Source organism: Neoarius graeffei, chromosome 17 (assembly GCF_027579695.1).
Source record: "Neoarius graeffei isolate fNeoGra1 chromosome 17, fNeoGra1.pri, whole genome shotgun sequence".
In the NCBI taxonomy this organism is placed as follows: domain Eukaryota; kingdom Metazoa; phylum Chordata; class Actinopteri; order Siluriformes; family Ariidae; genus Neoarius; species Neoarius graeffei.
Window position 1 is genome coordinate 43,797,200 of NC_083585.1, and position 23,974 is coordinate 43,821,173.

Below are 23,974 nucleotides of genomic sequence, written 5' to 3' on the forward strand. Positions count from 1 at the left end.
AGCACTTTCATGTCTCAAGATCTGAAATATTAAATTGCAGATTTGCAGAACACTGCAACACTATACTGCTAACCCCAAAGTTCATTCTATGCAAACAGTTTGAGTAAATTCCACTTTTAAAGATTAGTTTTATTGCATTACTTAAACAGTATATGAAGAGTATATGAGACAGTCATTGGGTGTACTCATCTCATCTCATCTCATTATCTCTAGCCGCTTTATCCTTCTACAGGGTCACGGGCAAGCTGGAGCCTATCCCAGCTGACTACGGGCGAAAGGCGGGGTACACCCTGGCCAAGTCGCCAGGTCATCACAGGGCTGACACATAGACACAGACAACCATTCACACTCACATTCACACCTACGGTCAATTTAGAGTCACCAGTTAACCTAACCTGCATGTCTTTGGACTGTGGGGGAAACCGGAGCACCCGGAGGAAACCCACGCAGACACGGGGAGAACATGCAAACTCCACACAGAAAGGCCCTCGCCGGCCACGGGGCTCGAACCCGGAACCTTCTTGCTGTGAGGTGACAGCGCTAACCACTACACCACCGTGCCGCCTGGGTGTACTCATTTTTGTAATTTAAACAAACTTAAACTATTATGTTTTACCTCAGGCCACAGTGCTGCCCTGTTGTGATTGGCTCAAAACTCAAGACAAGTCTGTGCTTGTCCGTTGACGGCTACAGAGGAAGTTGCGCCATTTTCTAATTTACACAGAGCGATTTAAGGTCTTTGCACTTTGCATGCTCCTTGGACAATATGCCTGCATTTTTCTGTTTTTAACAATGAGATAAAATCTCTTGCGATGGTGATCTCGTCAAGATGGCAGCAGTTACACTTCGGGTAAACAGCAAAAAGAAACATACAATGCTAGTAACAAAACAATGCTAACTGCATAGATTAAAAAAGTGGCTATGAACAGACAACAGCACATATCACGTATCATATTACAGCAGGAACAAGCGGTAGTAACATCCATGACCTTACGCTTAAAGCTCGACAAAGGAAAAACTTGACAGCAAGCTAATTAGCATTTGTTAGCGGCTACAGTCGGTACTCGGCACGTTAAAAGTGGGTCAACGTTGTAACGACATAACGTTACTGTGTAAGCAATGCTTATTTAACGGTAACAAACTTAAGCCCTATATGTTGAAATTCCTCTCTTATTCGTTCGTTAATTTATCACACAGTCTTACCTCAGTCAACTTCTTCCCTCCTTCTGTGAAAATTCAACGTCTTAGATACGGACACAAGTGGGCGGGGGATGCGTTTGATTAAGTCTCCTGGGTGGCTGGTGATAGATTGGTGTCATTATAGCGCGTCGGAGCGGTTCATGCCAGGCTCGAGTCCGATCCACCACTGATGAGTTGCCCAATAAGAATCCAGAATGTCATCAAAAGCCGTATTTTTTTCTCAATAGACGCAGGTGATGTTAAAGCCTATTGGCAGTCAGGAGGCAGACTACAAAACCACAAAACCACAGGGCATCAAGGCCACTGTGGCCTTACGGCAGATATTTTTTTTCCAAGGGCACAAGGCCAAATTGAGAGGGCACGAGAGCCGTGGCCCTCGTGAAATTCCTGCCCTGCATGCATGTATTTTTGTGATAAATACATATTTCACTGAGCGCATTTCCCACATAATCCTCACTAAGGTTTCGGACAGCACTACAAAATGGCGTCCCCACTATATCGTACCTTATATAGTCAGTCAGTCAGTCAGTCAGTCAGTAGGGAGCGATTTCGGACACAGGGAAAACTTCCGGATTGATTACGTCAGCATTCGAAAGAGCGTCTTTTGACAATGTTGGCAGATGTTGGTGACTTTGATTTCCGCTGTACGTTTTACTTCTGTCCTACGATGTCTCGCGCAGGTCTCAGCGAATCTTGTTTACTTTGACATATGGACTGATATATTACAGAGCATATTTCAAACACTCATAACCTGCTACAGCAGTGACAAAATAGCTGTCAGAAATGCATTCCTATATTTAATAAAATGATATGAATAGAATTTTGATAATAAAAACATTTGCCTTCAGTTCTCCTTTGAGGAAAAAAAAATCAATCACTGTAGAAAATTAATCTTTTATGGTAAATACTTACATCCTCCATGAGGTACTGAGGAATCTGGGTTGTCTTGCCAGAGCCGGTCTCTCCCTCGATAACCAGGATCTGGTGGTCTCTGATGGCGGTGAGGAGGTCACCTCTGTAGGGAAATATGGGCAGGCTGTGTCTCACTTCCTGGATGGACTGCTTCTGTTTTTCAGCCTGAGAGAGCTCCGGTTCGGTATCCTGTCAGCAATCGGAATAAGAGGAAACAAATATTAATACAAAGCAAGACAATAATAAAACTAAGGAGAATAACAAGATACTGATAGTACTAATTATATGATTTTTGTACCAACAGAAGAAAATGTCACAGTCCAGGGTTTAAAAAAAGGTCATACTGTATTACTTGTCTTTATACCACAGGACTGCTGAATTCTCGATTCTGATTACTCAGAAAGGTATTGATCACGTTTCTAGAACAGCTCCTTTGACAGTAGTGCCAGCTACAAGGCAAATCACAGGCTTAGATGCCCTCGCTCTCATACACTTCGACGGTAACAGCTAATACAGGAATCTGTATAGAGAACGCTCTACATTAAAGGATTTAACAACGTGTAATCGTTGATATGGTGATGCTTTATGTGAGGAGACTTTATCATTATTAATTTGTAAGATTTAATAATGAAATGGAGAAGCCATGGCCTAATGGTTAGAGAAGCAGCTTTGGGACCAAAAGGTCGCCAGTTTGATTCCCTGGACCAGCAGGAATGGCTGAAGTGTCCTTGAGCAAGGCACCTAACCCCCAACTGCTCTCCAGGCTGCTCTGGATATGTTGTATGCCGCTCTGGATTAGAGCATCTGCTAAATGCCTGTAACGCAATGTAATGAAAGAAGGCCCCTGTGTCAAAACTTTGTAACAGTCAGAGTTAAAGGTGAAAATTTAAACTTTCCATCACAGGAAAGTCTTCAGGAAAGTTATAAGACAGGGGTCACCAAACGTTTTTCTCTGGGGGCCACATTGTCATTCCTGACTATGATGGGGGGCCGGGGTCGGGTCAGCTACGTATATAGCATAGAATTGTATGACCCAGACAAATATGACCACCAGCAGGCCTCATTGTGTAGTAGAGATTACTAGCCTGGCACAGCCATCCACACTACTATATCCACACTATTATATCCCCATTATTATATCCACACTACTATATCCCCACTACTATATCCCCACTATTATATCCCCACTACTATATCCCCCACTACTATATCCCCATTATTATATCCACACTACTATATCCCCACTACTATATCCCCACTACTATATCCCCACTACTATATCCCCACTACTATATCCACACTTGATTCCTGGCACATACTTGTTTATCTTTACTAGTGGTTTGCAAAAGTAGTAATCGAGTCTTCACACTTTGTTTTAATTTGAAATACCACAAATATTCCATTTATTTATTTTCTAATAAAAATAACATCAAAGCTGTCAAGGCAAGAAACATCTGCCTAGCTGAGGTGATTGACACTGGCAAAGGTGAGTGGAAAATTATAAATTGTAGGTAGGCCTGTTGATATTATTAATAATAATAATAATAATTGTGCAGCACTTAATAAAGGTCAAATAAATAGGCCTATAAAATAAATACGTTTTAAAAAACAGTGAAATTATAATCATATGAGCAATAGATCACAGCAGTTGTGCTGTGTCCTGCACGTCATTGCTCTCATCCATGGCCAAAGCAAAAAACTCAAATTCTGACGCTCTCTCATTCAGCTGGTCATACACGTTGTCCCCCAAATCTTCGGTTTGCCTGGTCATAGTAGGTGCGGAGAGACTCGCCGCATTGAGCGCATCCTTCTTGTCGGGACACACCTCCTCGGCCACAGCAAGCATGCATACTTTAACAAAGTCCCCATCAGTAAATGGCTTTCCATGGGTAGCTAGTAGGTGAGCTACCTTATAGCTAGCTCGGACAGCAGCCTGGTTGATCTGGGTTTGGTGAAGGAATACATTCTGTTGTGCAGCCAGTCCGCATTTCATCCTCCGAATCCTGTCTTCTCGTTTGCCCTCGCAAACTAGCATACTCTTTGTAGCGGGTTTCGTAGTGACGACGCAGATTATATTCTTTGAAAACCGACACACTTTCTTTACATACAAGACAAACTGCACAGTCCTTACACTGAACGAAAAAATAATTGGTGGTCCACTGTTCTTTAAAAACTCTGCACTCTCTGTCAGCTTTTCGCTGACCGCTAGCCATTTTGCTGTCCTGAACACTGACAGTTCTCTGTGCATGCGCTGCCTGTCACTGCTTGATCGCGAGCATATGACGAAAATTCGGAAAATATGAATAGTTCATTTTATAACTAAATATCAATTTTAATTGATAAAATCAACAAAATACAAGATGCAGACATGTTATTATTTGCCAAAAAGCAATTTAAAAAAAAAATAGGCCATGACCACTTTTGGGGATTGCCTCATAGGGCCGGTTCAAGTGGTGGGGGGCAGAGGGGCTGGGGGGCCGGTCAAAGGGGGGTGGCGGGCCATAGTTGGCCCGCAGGCCGTAGTTTGATGACCCCTGTTATAAGATATGAATACTATTTAAGGATGGGAAGAAAGTGCTCTATGTGTCTCAGTTCTCTTGCAAGTTGTTTTTGTATTGATGCACAAACACATTAACAGACTTTCACAAAGGCTTACAAACTAACAGGACCACATCTTTCTGTTGGAGAAAAGAAAAAAAACTTTACTGGAAATTAAGCCAAGTGTTTTTCATAATACAGTAAAAGTATAGATTAAAGCAAAAGTTTAACATAATCAACTGTGAGCTGCTGCTCACTTACGTACTGTATCCCCCCGCTCTCGCTTATATCAGAACGCAAGCAATCGAAGGAATAAGACACTTATAATGAATACTCACTTCAACAAATAATTAACCCTGAAACAAGTAAGTAAAGAGCAGTGTCTCTCCCCAGGGATTTCACACAGCATCCTGATAAACTATCATTTTGAAATAGCATTTTGCTTTTTGAAATAGTGCCAAAATCCACCCTATATGTTTACCGACAATGTCTGGATGAAACAGGAAGTTGATGTGGGACAGGCCTGAAAACGATATACATGGTATAGAACCCCAAGCTGAAGCTCGGTACTGAATCTCAAGCAGTTGTGATTTGTAGTTGCTGAGAAAAGTGCTCCGAAAATTTTGTAAATCCACACTATACAGTATGTTTCGTAAACACATTCAGTCGGTAAACAGGAAGTCGATGTGCAACAGACCTGAAAACGATATACATGGTATAGAACCCCAAGCTGAAGTTTGATACCAAGTGGCTATGGTTTGTGGTTGCTGAGAAAAAAGGTGTTTTGGACGGACGGAGATATGAACAGATGGGCAGAGGTAAACCTGTATCCCCATCCCCACCCCCCTGCTCCGAGTGGGTGGGTGGGGGGGATACTGGTTTACCTCTGTCCGTCTGGTAGCAAACTTCAGCTTGGGGTTCTCTGCACATCGACTTCTTGTTTACCGACTGCATGTATTTACGAAACGTATAGCATGGATTTACAAAATTTTCGTAATGCTTTTCGCAGCAACTACAAATCACAACTGCTTGATATTTGGTACCGAGCTTCAGCTTGGGGTTCTATACCGTTTTTAGGTCTGTCGCACATCGACTTCCTGTGTAAGCCAGTATCTCACTGGGCTGCGACAGCCTGCGACTAGTTGGAGACACAACAATGGCGATAAAATATGCGAATTAGCGACAATTTTCACTTGGAATCACACCGAATTGATATTTGCATATTTTATCGCAATTGTTGTGTCTCCAACTAGTCGCAGAGCAGTGAAATAGTGGCTGAACTTGCACTTCCTGTCTCACGGAAACTGACTTGAGAAGGGTTCGTGACGGCTTTGCGACACCAGCGACGCATTTGCGGCTATTTTGAGAGAAATTTTGTCTCACGAATTTTTTGAACATGTTCAAAATTTCAGCGACGAAGGAGCGACACTTTGCGACTCATGCGAGGAAATCAAGAAGCCCCGCGAATGTTTCAAGACACTTTTGAAACACTCTCGCAAATGACGTTCGCAAGCTGTTGCAGCCCAGTGAGATACTGCCTTTACGTGTTTACGAAACATATAGCGTGGATTTACAAAATTTTCATAACACTTTTCTCAGCAACTACAAATCACAACTGTTTGATATTTGGTACCGAGCTTCAGCTTGGAGTTCTGTACCATGTATACCATTTTCAGGTCTGTCGCACATCGACTTCCTGTTTACCGACTGAATGTATTTACGAAACGTATAGCGTAGATTTACAAAATTTCAAGAAGCAAAATGGTATAAATCAGGGTTTTTCAAAGTGTGGGGTGCGCCTCCCCTAGGGGGCGCCAGAGTTCTTGGGGGGGGCGCAACGTGAGGAAAAATAAACCAGAATAAGTTACTATTGCGGACATTTGGCGAACTTCAGCTAGTCTTTGCCAGAGACAAAATGGATCGATTTTTAGTACCTAAAGCTCCAGTGAGTGAGGAGACAGAGTCTGGGCCAAGCAAAAAAAGAAGGAAGTATGACCACGATTATTTAAAGTTTGGATTTTCATGGACTGGATCTGAAGATGCTCCACTGCCACAGTGTGTTGTCTGCCAAGAGGTGCTAGCTAACGATGCTATGAGATGTTTAAAATGTGCAAAACAAGATGTTTAAAAAAAAAAGCACAGACGTTTAAAATGTGTAAAAAAAAAAAAAGGTTTTAAAAAAGCGCAGATGTTTAAAATATGTAGAAAGGCTTTAAAAAAGCACAGATGTTTAAAATGCGTAAAAAAAAGATGTTTTAAAAAGCACAGATGTTTAAAATGTGTAAAAAATGTTTTAAAAAAGCACAGATGTTTAAAATGTGTAAAAGAAAAGGTTTTAAAAAAGCACAGATGTTTAAAATGTGTAAAACAAGATGTTTTAAAAATGTGTAAAAAATGTTTTAAAAAAGCACAGATGTTTAAAATGTGTAAAAAAAAGAGGTTTTAAAAAAGCACAGATGTTTAAAATGTGTAAAACGATGTTTTAAAAATGTGTAAAAAATGTTTTAAAAAAAAGCACAGATGTTTAAAATGTGTAAAACAATATGTTTTAAAAAAAAAGCAATGTTTAAAATGTGTAAAAAATGTTTTAAAAAAGCACAGATGTTTAAAATGTGTAAAACAAGATGTTTAAAAAAAAGCAGATGTTTAAAATGTGTAAAAAATGTTTTAAAAAAGCACAGATGTTTAAAATGTGTAAAAATGTTTTCAAAAAACACAGATGTTTAAAATGTGTAAAAAAAAGGTTTTAAAAAAGCAGATGTTTAAAATGTGTAAAAAAAAGAGGTTTTAAAAAAGCACAGATGTTTAAAATGTGTAAAACGATGTTTTAAAAATGTGTAAAAAAAATGTTTTAAAAAAGCACAGATGTTTAAAATGTGTAAAACGATGTTTTAAAAATGTGTAAAAAATGTTTTTAAAAAAAGCACAGATGTTTAAAATGTGTAAAACAATATGTTTTTAAAAAAAGCAATGTTTAAAATGTGTAAAAAATGTTTTAAAAAAGCACAGATGTTTAAAATGTGTAAAACAAGATGTTTAAAAAAAAGCAGATGTTTAAAATGTGTAAAAAAAGGTTTTAAAAAAGCACAGATGTTTAAAATGTGTAAAAAAAGAGGTTTTAAAAAAGCACAGATGTTTAAAATGTGTAAAACGATGTTTTAAAAATGTGTAAAAAAATGTTTTTAAAAAAAGCACAGATGTTTAAAATGTGTAAAACAATATGTTTAAAAAAAGCAATGTTTAAAATGTGTAACAAATGTTTTAAAAAAGCACAGATGTTTAAAATGTGTAAAACAAGATGTTTAAAAAAAAGCAGATGTTTAAAATGTGTAAAAAATGTTTTAAAAAAGCACAGATGTTTAAAATGTGTAAAAAAGATGTTTTCAAAAAGCACAGATGTTTAAAATGTGTAAAAGAACAAAAATGTGTACAACAACCATTTTTTTAAATACGAATGGAACACTAAGTATAGCAACAACAAAAATTGTAAGGGGGGGCGCTGTTGTTTACTTGCTCTCGGGGGGGGGGGGGGGGGGGGCCCCTCACTCTCCCACAGTTTGAAAACCCCTGGTATAAATAATAATAAAAAAAATCTCAATGTCTGAATAAATGAAAATAGATGCTTGAAGAACAGCTATCTTGAACCAAATCTGAATCAACTTGTTGCGTAACGAGCGATTCCCAGCCCTATTACTAACAGACATTTCTTTCCACAGTGAAGGACTGAACATACGGTATTTATGTACCAACCTTTTCAGAGAGCGTTCCTTTCATGGTGATAGCACTGCTCACAAAGTTAATCATCTCGTCTTCTTCGAGCACTAGCTGGTATTTCTCTTTCTCCTCCTTTATACGTTGCTCTCGCTCCTCTCTGGCCCCGAACTGCAGTGTGGCTGTGGCAACCCGTGCCTCCTCCCATCTCCCCTGCTCACCTCCACCTTCTTTAAGGTCCTCATCAAACTCCAACTCCATGTCCCTCTGAGGAATATTCTGAAGGTGATAAGAGACCAAGGAGACCATTAAGACCATATGAAGCAACCAAAGTGAGACATTTCTGGCAATTTCTCCACCTGGGATTACAAAAGTGCCATCTTATCTTATACCAAAAAGCATCTGGTTCATATGTAACTCAGGGAACAGTTAGGTTTGTGTGTTCAAACTGCTCTGCGTTACTTTATTACGTATCTCCTCGGGCATGAAGTAGCGGTTTTTCCTCTCTTCTTTCTCCTTTGCGCCAGCTTTTTTGTAGTCGCGAGCCAGGTCTCTGATCTGTTTCTTGTATTCCAGGTCTTTCCTCTCCTGCTCAGTGAGACTATCACCAGAGAAAAGGTACTCCTCATCTACAATCTCTGCCTCCAGGTCCTCCAGCTTCTCCTGCTCACGTTTGGCCAGGTATTCACGCCGTGAGCATTTCCGCAGCTCAGGCAACTGTGAAAGAAGGTGCAAGAACAAATATACTGATGGTTATTATATAATCCATAACACATTGATTTTCTTTTTTCTTTTAACACGGACGATACAGGTAAATATTGGCACACGTATTGATGTATTCATAGGTAAACTGTGTGTGCACATGCAGGAGAGTGTAAAAGTATATCTTATAGGGCTGTCGAAGTTAATGCGATAATGATGCATTAACACAAATTCCTTTTCACGCCACCAAGTTTTTTTGACGTGCGATTAACGCATGCACGTTCTGTGCCCTTCCACTTTAGTGCAGTCCCGCTCCCGCAAAGAATTATGATTTTCAGTCCCGCTCCCGCTCGCTCCCGCATTGTGCAGTCCCGCTCCCGCAAAGAATTATGATTTTCAGTCCCGCTCCCGCCATATTTTGTCCCGCTCCCGCCCGCAAATCCCGCATGATGCAGACGTTCGCGTTATTTCTCATGAAAGTTCTTGTCATTGGCTTGGGGAATTAAACATGCTGAGCTCTCCACTGACCGATCCTTCACCTAGCGCACGTAGCGAGGGTGCGCGTTGCCAGGCGGCATGCGCAGCTGAGGCTTTACAGAGATACCCAACACACCTACCAAAATCTACAGTGGATATTAAGAATATTGTACATTGCACATAGCTTATATGTCACTCCTCACATTTACATTCTAGGAAATACAAGTAGGCCTATAAGAAATTAATATAATTTAAAGACACAGCGTGATGGTGCCCCGCCCCCTACTTTGAGTGGATTTGAGCATAAATATCTACAGCTCACGTTCAGGGGTGTGTTTCCCAAACAACCAACCAAGTTAGCATTAAACCAATATGGTACGATGCAAGTTTGAACTAACTAACATCCAAAAAACGACTGTTTCCCAAAGCTGTAGTACCAACTTGGTCTGAACCAAGTTGATTTGAACCAGAACCCTGCACTCCCGCGGGATTCAGGCCTGATGTACCTGATTTATGGCCGTTGTATGTCAGAACCTTTTGGCACTTATCACAACAAGCAAAGGGCAGCTGATTTCCCTCTGCGTCGTACACGAGTGAGAACGACTTCCAAATGTCTGATTTCAGGACTCTTGACTTTTTAACGGTAAATGTACCTCTTTTTAAAGCAGCACTTACTTCTGAAGCACTGTGAGCTTCACTAGAGGAGCTCTGCTCTTCTGCCATGATCGGAGATCTCAAACACGGAAGAGCGGAAAGGAATCGGAAACGTACGCGAGATTAGACCACATCCGCAAATTTAGGCATCTTAAAATGTTTTTATTAATGCCAAATAAAATATCCAGCACAAATTATATATGATAGACATAAATTAATAATTTATAAATTTTATTTTAAACACGTTTTTAGTTAGCGGGACTGCAGCTTATCATCTCTCCCGCCCGCGCCCGCATTGTGCACTCCCCCTCCCGCCCGCGCCCGCAATGAGCTTTCAAAATTTGTCCCGCGCCGCACTGCTTTGCGTCGGGTCCCGCGGGACTCCCGCGGGAGTGCAGGGCTCTAGTACAGAATCAACGTACATTGTTGTATTCTGACTGCTTATATAAAAAGTGTGTATTTTTTATATGCTTTTGATGGTTCAGAGGGGAGAAAAGACGACGTGTTAAGTGTGTGTGTAAGTGTAAGGACGCAGGCTGCACAATGGAGTGAAAGTGAGTGAGTTTGTTTTATTCTCAGAAATTTGTGAGTGATGTAAAAATGTTTATAAATACAGTTTTTGCTCATGAAGGTACTGGATATTTACCAGCGAGTTACTGCATTTTACTGGAAAACATCTTTATGAGCTGTGTGGCTTAACAAATGTATTTATTTGGGTTTTGTATTTTTATTTTCTTTATTTAAAGATAGTCACTACTGTTGTCCAGAGTCCACATCACCGAGGTTGTTTAGTTCATTTTATTGCATAGTTTGAGGCTAGAAGCTAAGGACAGAACTACCGTAGAGGAAAATACTAGACTGTGTTGTTCACACTGAATTATGCAAAACCTTCAAAATTAGAAAGTTAACGCTGCTTTATTATTATTATTACTTTTTTTTTTTTAAATGCAGTGGGGGAATAAAATACCCACAAAAATAATTTTTGCTGTGTCCAGCCTTATCCTTCCTGACCTGGCCACATACATTTGCATAAATGTCCACTCCCACTCCATAAAAACTTGAAAAACATCCCTTTAAAGGGCATATTCTGGACCAATTTCGGGGGTTTTTTTAATATGAAAGTATGTCCCTTTACACACTCATCCAGAAGGGTAATTTTGCACAAGGCCATCTGTCTACAGCAGAAAAAAATAAAATAAAACGCGTCTGGAAAAATCCCAAGGGAGTCTGGAGCCAGATTCGTGACGTCACCTGCGGAAGCGCCAGCAGGCTGCGAGAGCTTTGCCCGGTTTCAGTGCACAGCCTGTGTAGACCAAGCGCTCCCATTTTTCTCATATTGTCCAGTCTTTTGGAAAGCGATGAGTACTAATGCCATCAAGATTGGTGTTGCTACACCCTCCTACAATACATCTGTTAACCATTTTAATAATTACGTGATAATGTTGAAGAAATTTGCAGAAAACCACCAGGTCGTTTTCTCATAAACAAACCAGCGCTGACGTAGGATTCAGAGTAGGGATGGCGAAAACTAAAAAAAATCTTGACCGACCACCGAGCCTCATTAGCCGGTTAAAGTCGGTTAACCTATGCGTTTAACAGGGATGCAAACGGCGCGCCTTTTGGCGGATGCCGCCTTTTTCACGGCTGAATCGTGCAGATCCAATTTTTTTTTTTAGGGGGGGGGCGTTGGAGTGTCTGAATAATTTCAACGGCATTTGCTTATTTAGTAATTTTAATACAGAATTTACTCTGATGAAATTATTCAGACACTCCAACGCCCCCCCCCTAAAAAAAAATAAAAAATCGGATCTGCACGATTCAGACGTGAAAAAGTCGGCATCTGCGCCTTTAGTTTGTGTGGAGAGATAATGATCTGCAGTAACATGCATTGTTGGCTACAGACCGAAACATACTTTCAGAATGCACTGGCCAAGGCAGGACTAAACTCGATGTGCCTTCTAATAATAATTAAAAAAAAACAGAATAGTAATTTGCAAGCTAAAAAGCCTGTGTCTACACTTTTCTCTCGCCGAGTGGCAGCTGTTTTCAACTGGGGCGGGACATGACTGAATGGGTGTTTCTGATTTGTCAGCTGTCGTCCTTACACCGCATGGCATGCCCCAAGCGTTTACAACACAGAATTCCAGGTTCTCCGCTCCAAAATCGGCAGCTTCAAAACGACTGATTTTTTTTTTAACTGACAACCAAAAAAAATTTAACCGGTTGGCGTTGATTCGGTCAACCACTGGTCAAACGGTCATTGGTTAACATCCCTAATTCAGAGGGAGGCGTCCGGCACGTGACGTCATGAAAATCAATGTTTGCCGGGAAATCCAAATGCCAAGTTTTTTCAGAGGCGGACCAATTCGCCTCAAATGGCTTGATTTCAACTGAATTTTTCTGGTATTGTGCAAGGTAAAAAAATTGCACAAAATGCAAAATGTGACAGATATTTGACCAAAGTTTAATATAAAATAGGAGAATTACATTGATCTTGCTCCTGAATTTACCCGTGATATGCACTTTAAGGTACATTTAGACCAGATTTTAAAAAAAAAAGAGAAAAAAAAAGTGCGATTAATCGCGAGTTAACTCTGGACAAGAATGCGATTAATCACGATTAAATATTTTAATCGATCGACAGCGCTAATATCTTACCATTTTCTTCTGATCTTCTTCAGCCATCTTCAGTCTCTTCTGCGCCTCCTCGTACGCCTAAACAGGACACAGTTTGAGATTCTTTTGTATAGCGCATCGTTCCCACCATGATCTTAAAGAGAAGGTGTGCAAGATTTAATTAAACCTTTTTCTTCTGCAAGTCTACCTTTTTGTCATTTCGCTCAAGTATGTGCCTCGTCTTCTCTTTGTCCCTCTGCTTCACTCGCTCTGCAAAAGCGTCCCTCTCCTCCAAATCCTGCAGCCTTTCTCTCTCCTCCTTCTCCCACTCTTCTTCCTCATCGTCATCTTTCTGGGCTTTCTTTGCCTCATGTAAAAATGATTTGCTGGTGTGTAAAGTAAGAAGTGTGATTAGAACAAATCAAATGGAAAACCAATTTTAAATTAGCTTCTCAGAATATAGAGTTTGTTTCACTTTTTTAACCCAATATTTCACTCCGTTTATTCACTAACGATTTCCACCTGCCAGGTTGATCTCTGTGTTGAACAATAGTTAACACTCGCGGAGGGTCATCATGCTACGGAAGCTGCGAGAGGCCCTTCATATAATCTTTTTTTATTCACCTTGTTATCCCGAGATAACGACAATTAATTCAGGATCTCGAGAAAACAACACAATTAATTCGAGATCTCGAGAAAACAAAACAATTATTTCATGATCTCGAGAAAACTACACAACTAAGTCGAGATCTCGAGAAAACAAAACCATTATTCCGAGATAACGACATAATTAATTCAGGATCTCGAGAAAACACAACTAATTCGAGATCTCGAGAAAACAAAACCGTTATTCCGAGATAACGACATAATTAATTCAGGATGTCGAGAAAACACCACAACTAATTTGAGATCTCGAGAAAACAAAACAATTATTCCGTGATCTCGAAAAAACAAAACCAAGATTATTTCATGATCTCGAGAAAACAGCTGAGATTTCTAGCAGAGCTCCGCCCCCCTGTGAGTCAGACAACGAAGACTTAGAAATTGGCGGGCCAGTCTTCTGCGGAGGTGCCGCGGACTAATTTTGAAATTATCCCTTATTAAAAGACTTAATGCAATCTCTCCCTGTGTCAACCCCCGATCAAAATATTGCCTTATTAGGTGATCGATTATTCCAGACATTCTAATGACCAAAGTTGCGTCTATACAGAATGAGAAATAGCCCCAAAGTCAGCATATCACAAGTCTCTTGGCGCACCTGAATGAACCATTTCTCAGCTGTTTACTCGAGATCATGAAATAATTGTTTTGTTTTCTCAAGATCACGAAATAACGGTTTTGTTTTCTCGTGATCTCGAAATAACGGTTTTGTTTTCTCGAGATCGCGAAATAACGGTTTTGTTTTCTAGAGATCTCGAATTAGTTGTGTTGTTTTCTCAAGATCCTGAAATAATTATGTCGTTATCTCTGAATAACGGTTTTGTTTTCTCGAGATCTCGAATTAGTTGTGTTGTTTTCTCGAGATCCTGAATTAATTATGTCGTTATCTCTGAATAACGGTTTTGTTTTCTCGAGATCTCGAATTAGTTGTGTTGTTTTCTCGAGATCCTGAATTAATTATGTCGTTATCTCGGAATAACGGTTTTGTTTTCTCGAGATCTCGAATTAGTTGTGTTGTTTTCTCGAGATCCTGAATTAATTATGTCGTTATCTCGGAATAACGGTTTTGTTTTCTCAAGATCTCGAATTAGTTGTGTTGTTTTCTCGAGATCCTGAATTAATTATGTCGTTATCTCGGAATAACGGTTTTGTTTTCTCAAGATCTCGAATTAGTTGTGTTGTTTTCTCGAGATCCTGAATTAATTATGTCGTTATCTCGGAATAACGGTTTTGTTTTCTCAAGATCTCTAATTAGTTGTGTTGTTTTCTCGAGATCCTGAATTAATTATGTCGTTATCTCGGAATAACGGTTTTGTTTTCTCAAGATCTCGAATTAGTTGTGTTGTTTTCTCGAGATCCTGAATTAATTATGTCGTTATCTCGGAATAACGGTTTTGTTTTCTCAAGATCTCTAATTAGTTGTGTTGTTTTCTCGAGATCCTGAATTAATTATGTCGTTATCTCGGGATAACAAGGTGAATAAAAAAAAGGATTATATGAAGGGCCTCTCTCGGCTTCCGTAGCATGCTGCTCAGTGCTAAGCAGGGATGTACCAATCAGTACTCAGCTGATAAAACCGAAAAAAGTTGGATCTGTATTAGATCAGGGCCCCGTTCTTTGTACACTACTTCTTAACAAATCGAATATAAAAAGGCATGGGTCAGATTTACTAAATCGTGATCATTTCAAACAAGACAATGTGGTTCTTCAAACGCACTCGAGAACTAAATTAGTACAACCGGATTGTAACGTTTGATGTAACTATAATCAGGGGGTCAATGACTGATTAATTCCAGGGCTCGACATTAACTTTTTAATCCGCTTGTCCAGTCGGACAAGCAGCAAGATTTTTCACTTGTCCTGACCGTGTATTAACTTGTCCCGACCGTAACCTTTTTATTACCATGTACTGACTAGTTTAGTGAAAGGAAAGTGATTAACAAAGTTTATCAAAAAGCAGGTATCGTTATGGTCATCATCACGCTTTCATGATTTTTAATTTTTCAATAAAACTCCAACTTTAACTGTAACAGAAACTATCCAATGCCCCATTATGGTGCAGGTGTTGTTCTAACCCCTCACGTGATCTGCAGTTTTCAGAGTTAGACTCACCCAAATTCAAAGCTTCTGGAGGAAATCAAGTTAAATCTTGATTAGAACTTGAAGTATGAATTCAGTTAAAGAAATAAAACAAGCTGGACATGATAAGGGCGACAGAATCACGTCCTGAATGAAAACAAACCGTGAGCGAGTTTGGCACTGTCGTAAAATTCCCGCAAAATATTTTACAAACATTTGTGATGGTTAATGTGCACCGTACAAAAGAAAAATATAATAAATGTCCGAATGAAATGATTCACCACAGATATTTATTTTATTGAGGTATCTGATTGCCATTTCTCCAATTTCAGTGAATTCGGAGTCTGATAATCTATAATTAGATATTACGCCGTGGTTATTATTTTATTTTATTTTTTTTTACACATGGACCTGCTGTACTCGGCTTCCCCGGAATTTTGTAAACAGTAACACGGCTGGAGCACTGAGGGGACTGAACTAGTTTTGTTGGAACTTTATCGATGTAACTCTTGAATAATTACTGGGTTGTTTTACAATCAGGGTACAAAGTTTGTGTCACAGGGGTCCAAAATTCAAATTGATTCAAACTGGTTTAAAAAAAAAAAAAAAAAAAAACTATAAAATCTGCACTTTTGGAAATTAATACACATATGAACATAGGCATGTGTAATAGTTTGTATTATAAGATTAAGTGTAGCTTTAAGCAGGGCTGGGAGAAACAAATGAAGTGATTCTCGGAGAGGACATTTTTTTTTTTTGACAATTCAGAATCCACTACTTCCATAGTGCTTTTAAAGGAACAGTCCACCGTACTTCCATAATGAAAAATGCTCTTATCTGAATTGAGACGAGCTGCTCCGTACCTCTCCGAGCTTTGCGCGACCTCCCAGTCAGTCAGACGCAGTCAGACGCGCTGTCACTCCTGTTAGCAATGTAGCTAGGCTCAGCATGGCCAACGGTATTTTTTGGGGCTGTAGTTAGATGCGACCAAACTCTTCCGCGTTTTTCCTGTTTACATAGGTTTATATGACCAGTGATATGAAACAAGTTCAGTTACACAAATTGAAACGTAGCGATTTTCTATGCTATGGAAAGTCCGCACTATAATGACAGGCGTACTAACACCTTCTGCGCGCTTCGGCAGCGCATTGATATCTGAGCTCAGTGCAGGGTAGCCTGCACTCCTTGGAACACAGTCTAGTCAGGGGGGCAGGGGAGAGGGGAGAGAGGGGGAAAACAGGAGTGAAGGTATCAATGCGCTGCCGAAGCGCGCAGAAGGTGTTAGTACGCCTGTCATTATAGTGCGGACTTTCCATAGCATAGAAAATTGCCACGTTTCAATTTGTGTAACTGAACTTGTTTCATGTCACTGGTCATATAAACCTATGTAAACAGGAAAAACACGGAAGAGTTTGGTCGCATCTAACTACAGCCCCAAAAAATACCATTGGCCATGCTGAGCCTAGCTACATTGCTAACAGGAGTGACAGCGCGTCTGACTGCGTCTGACTGACTGGGAGGTCGCGCAAAGCTCGGAGAGGTACGGAGCAGCTCGTCTCAACTCAGATAAGAGCATATTTCATTATGGAAGTACGGTGGACTGTTCCTTTAAAGCTTTTTTTTCACTATCATGACAACAATCACACCAACGGTGGAAATTTTTAGAGAAACTGCGCTTGGCAGTCTGTTTAACACTGCTACACATTTAATTTTGATGGCTTCGACGTGTCATCGCGTGGATGCGGCTTTTAATCCTCCAGATGTACAGAAGCGAGGATATGAACAATGAGATTCCGACCTCTGAATTTTATTGTGCATAGGAATTTAGCCGAAACACAGATTTTCATTAGTACACCTTCATCAAGCTATACTTTCTCCATTAAAAAAAACTAAATGTGGCAGATCACAGAATCCAGGGACACATGTCGGCCCGGGGGCATTTTGAGTTATTGACAGATTCAGAAAGTACAGTTTCTAAGCTTTCCAATGATGACTTCCATGTGGAGATCTGACAATATTTGAAGAATGTGTGGCCTTTTGAAAGTGTATACTTCTTAAAACAGAAAAGGGAGAAAATCGCCCTCAAAGTTTTCCATCTCAGCTACTCTGGGTGTAGGGCGGGCACATAATGGTGCTCATTTGCATGATATTAAGGAAGCCCTACCCCCTACGAGCTAGCACGATACTACTTTCATGTAAACAAAGATCACCACGTCAATTTTCCTTCCATGCAAAGTATGCCCAACGCAATTATGAAGTACAAAAATAAGTCCTAAAGTATACTTTAACGTTTTGTGGTTGAAAAATTACTCACACCGTAAGAAAGAAAGAGAGCACGATGATGACACAACTAACACAACACTAGTTTCATGTAAAGCCTCGGTCACAACCGGCCGTACAGTACACGCTCCTACGGCCGGTCTACATGCAAAAAACGCAAGAAACACACGGAGAGCGCGCATGAAACGCATGAGAGCGCGCATGTGATGTGCTGATTTTCAAGCCGCAGACCGGCCGCAGAGGTTCTTTGTCACGTCAAACAAACTCTACAGGCGCTTACGTTTTTTTCAGGTTGCAAGACAAACTTACGGCCAACGCGCGTCTTTCTCCGTGAACAAAAAAAAAACCGCAGCGATTTGGGAAACGCCAAAAATCACACGGCCAAAAAATCGTACGTCCGGTTGTGACCCAGGCTTAACCAAACCACAACACTCTCCGTTACATGCAAAAATAACCACACAGCCTTAGATTAATAAACTTACCCCATCAGAAAGAGAAACGGCGCCTTGCACACACCAATGCCTCCGATGGAATGTAATCCTAGAACGGTCCGTGTATCATCCAATCATTCAAGTATTCCATTCAATCTGGAAAACGAGGTTGCGGTTTTTTTTTTGCTAGAAATGGTGATCTCCGATGTAAATACCGTGTGTCTGTTTGCTTCGCGGTGTTTGCTCCTCTGCACTCTGTTTAGTAACTCATTCCATAGTGAAATCACACGCCTGTATGCAGGTTAAGTAGCCATGCGCTCAGCTCGGATCATACAGCTGATTCACGGGAAAAAAAAAAAAAAAAGACTTAAATCTTCATGTGAATGGCCCATATGGTAATTTACCCACACACCCCAGCAGGCTACAGTCCTGACAAAAACGAGACAATTTGCAACAAAAAATGCATGCTTTTCCAACAAAACAATCTATTATCTGAAATACTGATTGCATTCTTCAAGATCTCAACTTGCACATGATGGAAAAAAACAAAAATCACAAATTTCGAAAAAAAAAAAAAAAAGCTTCTTTTGCGATTATCTCGGATTCATTTCGGCCGACATGTGTCCCTGGATTCTGTGATCTGCCGCAAATATGCAAGAACCCACCTCTTCTTCCCGTCTTCCTCGCTCGACACGGGACTTTCATCTCTTTTTTTCCTAATGTGCTTCCTCTTCTTTCCTCGGTCCTTTTCTCGACTCCTCTTCTCCTTCCCTCCTTCTCTGGACACCTCTCCATCGCTGTCACTGTCCTCCAGCAGAGTGTAGGTCTTGTTCTTTCGTTCCATCTCCATCACCTGTCGCTCGATGGCTCTTGATGGTTTTTCGACAACCTGTTTCTTTGGAACCTGAGTAGTAGGAAAAAAAATAAAATAAAACAGAAGAATCAAAATTATGGCTCATCAATGGTGTAAAATGGCTTCTGTGATTGTTACACAGCGTGTACCTTGTTGTATAACTCGAGAGCGAATGCAGTTACTCTCTGGTCAATGTCAATGGTGCCGGTCTGTTGCAGACGTGCTACAAAGTCCTGTGGGGCAGAGGATTTCTGCGCCAGGCCGATCATAAACTGGGCCACGTATCTGTCACTCAGGCCCAGGATGTCATGGAGCCTGTCGCTGACCCACTGCTCCAGATTGGCCATGCTGAATGCTGCAACAGAAACAATAAATATTAGGGCACTGTTACTGTTAAACAAAACATCTGAATTTAAACATGCATAAAGTAGAGCGGAGATGTATGCAAAAAAGAAATTGGTTCTAAGTTTAGCAAATAGTTTTTATGTTGCTGTAAAAAGTCGATGACATTTTGTGCAAATTGTTTCTTGCTTTTCCTTGTTAAAATGCTTAAAACTTTTTTTTTTTTTGCAAATGTTAGATAATAAAAATATTTTCCAATAACGTGGCAGACATCCCAAGTCTCCCGCAAGTTCCGGGAGTCTCCCGCATATTGATAGCGGCTCCCTGATGCCCGCAAATTACAGACAATCTCACGGAATCTAGAGCAAGCTTCATCCCGAACCTATCAACCAGTCAGTCGGTGCATAGAGCAGGAAGAAGAGCAGCAGCTGCTCCAGCCATTTTCTGGAACCCGGGAAATTAATACATGGTACAAATCTCATCTCATCTCATTATCTCTAGCCGCTTTATCCTGTTCTACAGGGTCGCAGGCAAGCTGGAGCCTATCCCAGCTGACTACGGGCGAAAGGCGGGGTACACCCTGGACAAGTTGCCAGGTCATCACAGGGCTGACACATAGACACAGACAACCATTCACACCTACGGTCAATTTAGAGTCACCAGTTAACCTAACCTGCATGTCTTTGGACTGTGGGGGAAACCGGAGCACCCGGAGGAAACCCACGCGGACACGGGGAGAACATGCAAACTCCGCACAGAAAGGCCCTCGCCGGCCACGGGGCTCGAACCCAGGACCTTCTTGCTGTGAGGCGACAGTGCTAACCACTACACCACCGTGCCGCCCCGATGGTACAAATCATCTTTTTTTTTTTTTTAAACTGATTTGGTGTTCAACTTTCACAGTTATGATAAAGTAGTGTCTCTTTGTAATTGTCATCTTTGTAAGCTCACTTGCTCAGCACAAGGCTAAATAAAGGCAATAAATTACTTTCACTTTAGAGTGCTGGAGCTGCAGGAGCAGGTGTCGCGCAACAGGCAGGAATTTGTTAGGATTCGCCTCCAAAACTAATGGCCCTTTTCCACTACCCTTTTTCAGCTCACTTCAGCCCGACACGGCTCGCGTTTTGACTACCTCAGAGCAGCACGACTCAGCTCGCTTCAGCCCTGCTTAGCCCCCAAAACTCGCAGGGTTTTGGAGTGGGGCTGAAGCGAGCCAAACCGAGCTGAGTGGGGCTAGGGGCGTGAGGAGACACTCCCCGTGCACTGATTGGTGAGGAGGAGTGTCCTCACACGCCCACACACGCCCCGTGAGCACGCTGGGATCTGTAAACACCGCAAACCCGGAAGAAGAAGAATTACGAGAATTTCTGAAGCCTTATGCGCCTCGCCTCATCTATACGCTCTTGCCAGTATCTGTTGGCGTTGTCGGTGACAACAAGCCACAGCACCAAGACCAGCAACACTAACGACTCCATGTCCTCCATGTTTATTGTTTACTATCCGGGTCGTGAGACTACCGCTTAAAAGGTCACTGATGTCACTGTTTGCACCGCCTAACGACATCACGTGACGTCCACCCACTTTCGCTAACTCCACCCAATGTGTCCACCCACTTCCAGCCAGCACGGTTCAGTGCGGTTGTAGTCGAAATGCAACTCCAACAGCCCCACTCAGCTCGACTCAGCCCAACTCAGCACAGCACGGCTCAGCCCAACTCAGCCGCGTTGGTAGTGGAAAAGCGGCATAAGTTAAAACTACAACCTTTTCTGGTTCAAACAGAACCAATTAGGACCATGTACACCCTTTCTATTTTGTGCTACAACATTAAGTAGAGGTGCGTGTGTGTTGGGGGTCAGCGCACAATTAACGTTATTTATTTAATTTAAAAAAAAAAAAAACTAAAATCATCGTATCTCTGCAACCATAAAAAATTTTTCCCCAAAATTCCAAAACCTATGATCTTCTTGTGGTGTCCCTTTACAGAGAGCTGATTTTAAGGTGAATTGAACCTGTTTGAAATTTTAAGATAAAGTCCCTACAATAATCACGGAATTGGCGCAAAGGAAAAAGCCATTGCAAGATTCAGCCATCCATCCATTATCTCTAGCTGCTTTATCCTGTTCTACAGGGTCGCAGGCAAGCTGGAGCCTATCCCAGCTGACTACGGGCAAAAGGCGGGGTACACCCTGGACAAGTCGCCAGGTCATCACAGGGCTGACACATAGACACAGACAACCATTCACACTCACATTCACACCTACGCTCAATTTAGGGTGTTTTCACACCTGGTCCCCTTTAAAGGAACCAGACTCAGTCCTCTTTAAGTGGACCAAAAAGTGGACCAACAGAAAAAGAACCCAGTTCTTTTTGTGTTCACACTGTGAATTTATTACAAAGAGGACTGGGTTCTCTTTCTGGTCCAGTTAAGCTTTGATGGGGCCTCAGTCCTCTTTCTGTTCACACCAGGTCCTCTAGAGCCCTCAGACCCCCAGTGCACGGAATTCTGGGTAATTTTCTCTTGAATCAAAATGTCTGCTGCCATGCTTGCCCTGCTGTATTCTTTGATCAAAATAGTGCGGCTTAAGGAAAATAAATTTATTCCAGCGGCTGTGGTAAGTTCCAAAAGGAAGTTGAGTTTCCCTGCTACAGTCACGTGACCAACTACGGCAAACGAAGAAGGTTAAACTACAGTGAAAAAGACGAAGTGAACCCGGTGCGCTTTTTGTTCACAATGCGCAGATTAGGTGAACCGTACCGTTGATTTTTAGCGAACCGTACTGAGACCACCTCCTGAGGTGGTCTCAGTTCGGTTCGCTTTAAAGGGGTCTGGGTACGGTTGGAGTGTTCACATATGCGCAAAAAATGCTGAGTCATCGATCTGAGTTCGGTTAGATGGCTGAAAGGGACCAAGTGTGAAAACACCCTTAGAGTCACCAGTTAACCTAACCTGCATGTCTTTGGACTGTGGGGGAAACCGGAGCACCCGGAGGAAACCCACGCGGACACGGGGAGAACATCTAAACTCCGCACAGAAAGGCCCTCGCCGGCCACGGGGCTCGAACCCAGGACCTTCTTGCTGTGAGGCGACAATGCTAACCACTACACCACCGTGCCGCCCCCGTTGCAAGATTATAATTTATAATTTATCACTCTGATAAACTTCCCTGTGTATTTCTGAACCTTGTCGTTACCTTTTTGTCCACTGAAACACGTGTGACGTTATATTACATCTAAAAACATGATTTCAATATCAAATGAATGGACACGCCATCCTGTTATCTCTCTCAACTCATTGTTTTTTCTGTGCTCTGAAAGAGATTCTCTCACAACATGAGCAAAATTTACGCTGTACAATTAATACCGTATCTTCAGGGACTATTATCAGGATTGACCATCCATCTTCTGTCAAATATGTGATTTCCCGATGTGAAAATCAGCACTCTCCAGTCACAAGACAAAGCAATTCTACAGAGATGCGAAAGCATTCAATGTCAGAAGCTTTCAAAAAATAAAGGAAAAATTCCCAGTGAGAGATCAAATCTTGACAAATCTGTCAGTGGTCAATCCTGAGAACCATGAAGATGTGAAATTGACTTTGGCAGAGACCTCCCTGAAATGAATTTTGTCAGGTTGGGATGTCTGATGTGGTTGCACTGATTTGTTGGCAAAACCTGAAGGAAATGAAATATTGCGATACATATCGTGCACCGTGAAAATATCCTTAAGTATCGCGATACACTGGTAAGCAAAAGTTTGGGCACCCCTGGTCAAAATTGCTGTTCCTGTGAACAGTTAAGGCAGATTCTACCGTAACTGGATCCATTAACCACTTGCCCACAAAATAAGAAATTTTTCTTGTCCTTTTTTCAGTGAGGTAATATTTTCAAGATTGAAAATACGGTATTTGGTCTTCTAAAACAGCACGTCATTTAAAAATACACTGAGTATATCAATAAAAGATTTTTAAAGAATAAAGTTCTATTTCTTTGACATATCTGACAGACATAACTCCCATTTTAAAAATCACTTTCATTATCCCTGTTGCTATCGTCAGTGAATTTCTGTCAGATGACCTGACGATAGACTCGGCCATTATGGATCTTTGGTAGTTATCGTGTGGAAGCAGGCTTTATCATTTTTGGGTGTCAACAGATAGAGTTGAAATAGATTAACAGCGAAAAAACTATTTCGTTCACGAGAGAAGCCCACAGTTATTTTTAAAAAATGCTATCGTCAGTCTGTCAGTCAAATGCACCTGACGATAGCAAAATTCAAGCCCTCACCACGCACATGTTGACTGACGCAAAGAGGAAATTCTACTGCGCGTGATTTTTGTGACAGCAGACATTTACTTCCGGGCAAGACTTGGAGTTCCGACAGCTAGATTTCATCAAATAAATCAAGGTAAGATTTTCAGTCAGCTATCCTGACGATAGAAATTTTTGATGATAGAAACATTGAGAATATATTTGTGCATTCATATTTAAAATTTTCTGGAGGAAAACTATCGTAAGTTGAG

General features: G+C 41.2%; 1 protein-coding gene across 2 annotated transcripts in view; it reads right to left on the minus strand.

Moving 5' to 3' along the window:
* Positions 1-23,974, minus strand: part of dhx16 (DEAH (Asp-Glu-Ala-His) box polypeptide 16) — a 98,853-nt gene that overhangs the window by 61,713 nt on the left and 13,166 nt on the right. For both annotated transcript variants that reach the window (XM_060944275.1, XM_060944274.1), the window contains exons 2-8: positions 19,263-19,468; positions 18,926-19,164; positions 13,019-13,196; positions 12,853-12,909; positions 8,824-9,078; positions 8,401-8,640; positions 2,113-2,301 (exon numbers count right to left, since the gene is read on the minus strand). In XM_060944275.1, coding sequence (XP_060800258.1) covers positions 2,113-2,301; positions 8,401-8,640; positions 8,824-9,078; positions 12,853-12,909; positions 13,019-13,196; positions 18,926-19,164; positions 19,263-19,460 — 1,356 coding nt within the window. In that variant the 5' untranslated portion in view covers positions 19,461-19,468. The remainder of the gene's footprint in view (positions 1-2,112; positions 2,302-8,400; positions 8,641-8,823; positions 9,079-12,852; positions 12,910-13,018; positions 13,197-18,925; positions 19,165-19,262; positions 19,469-23,974) is intronic.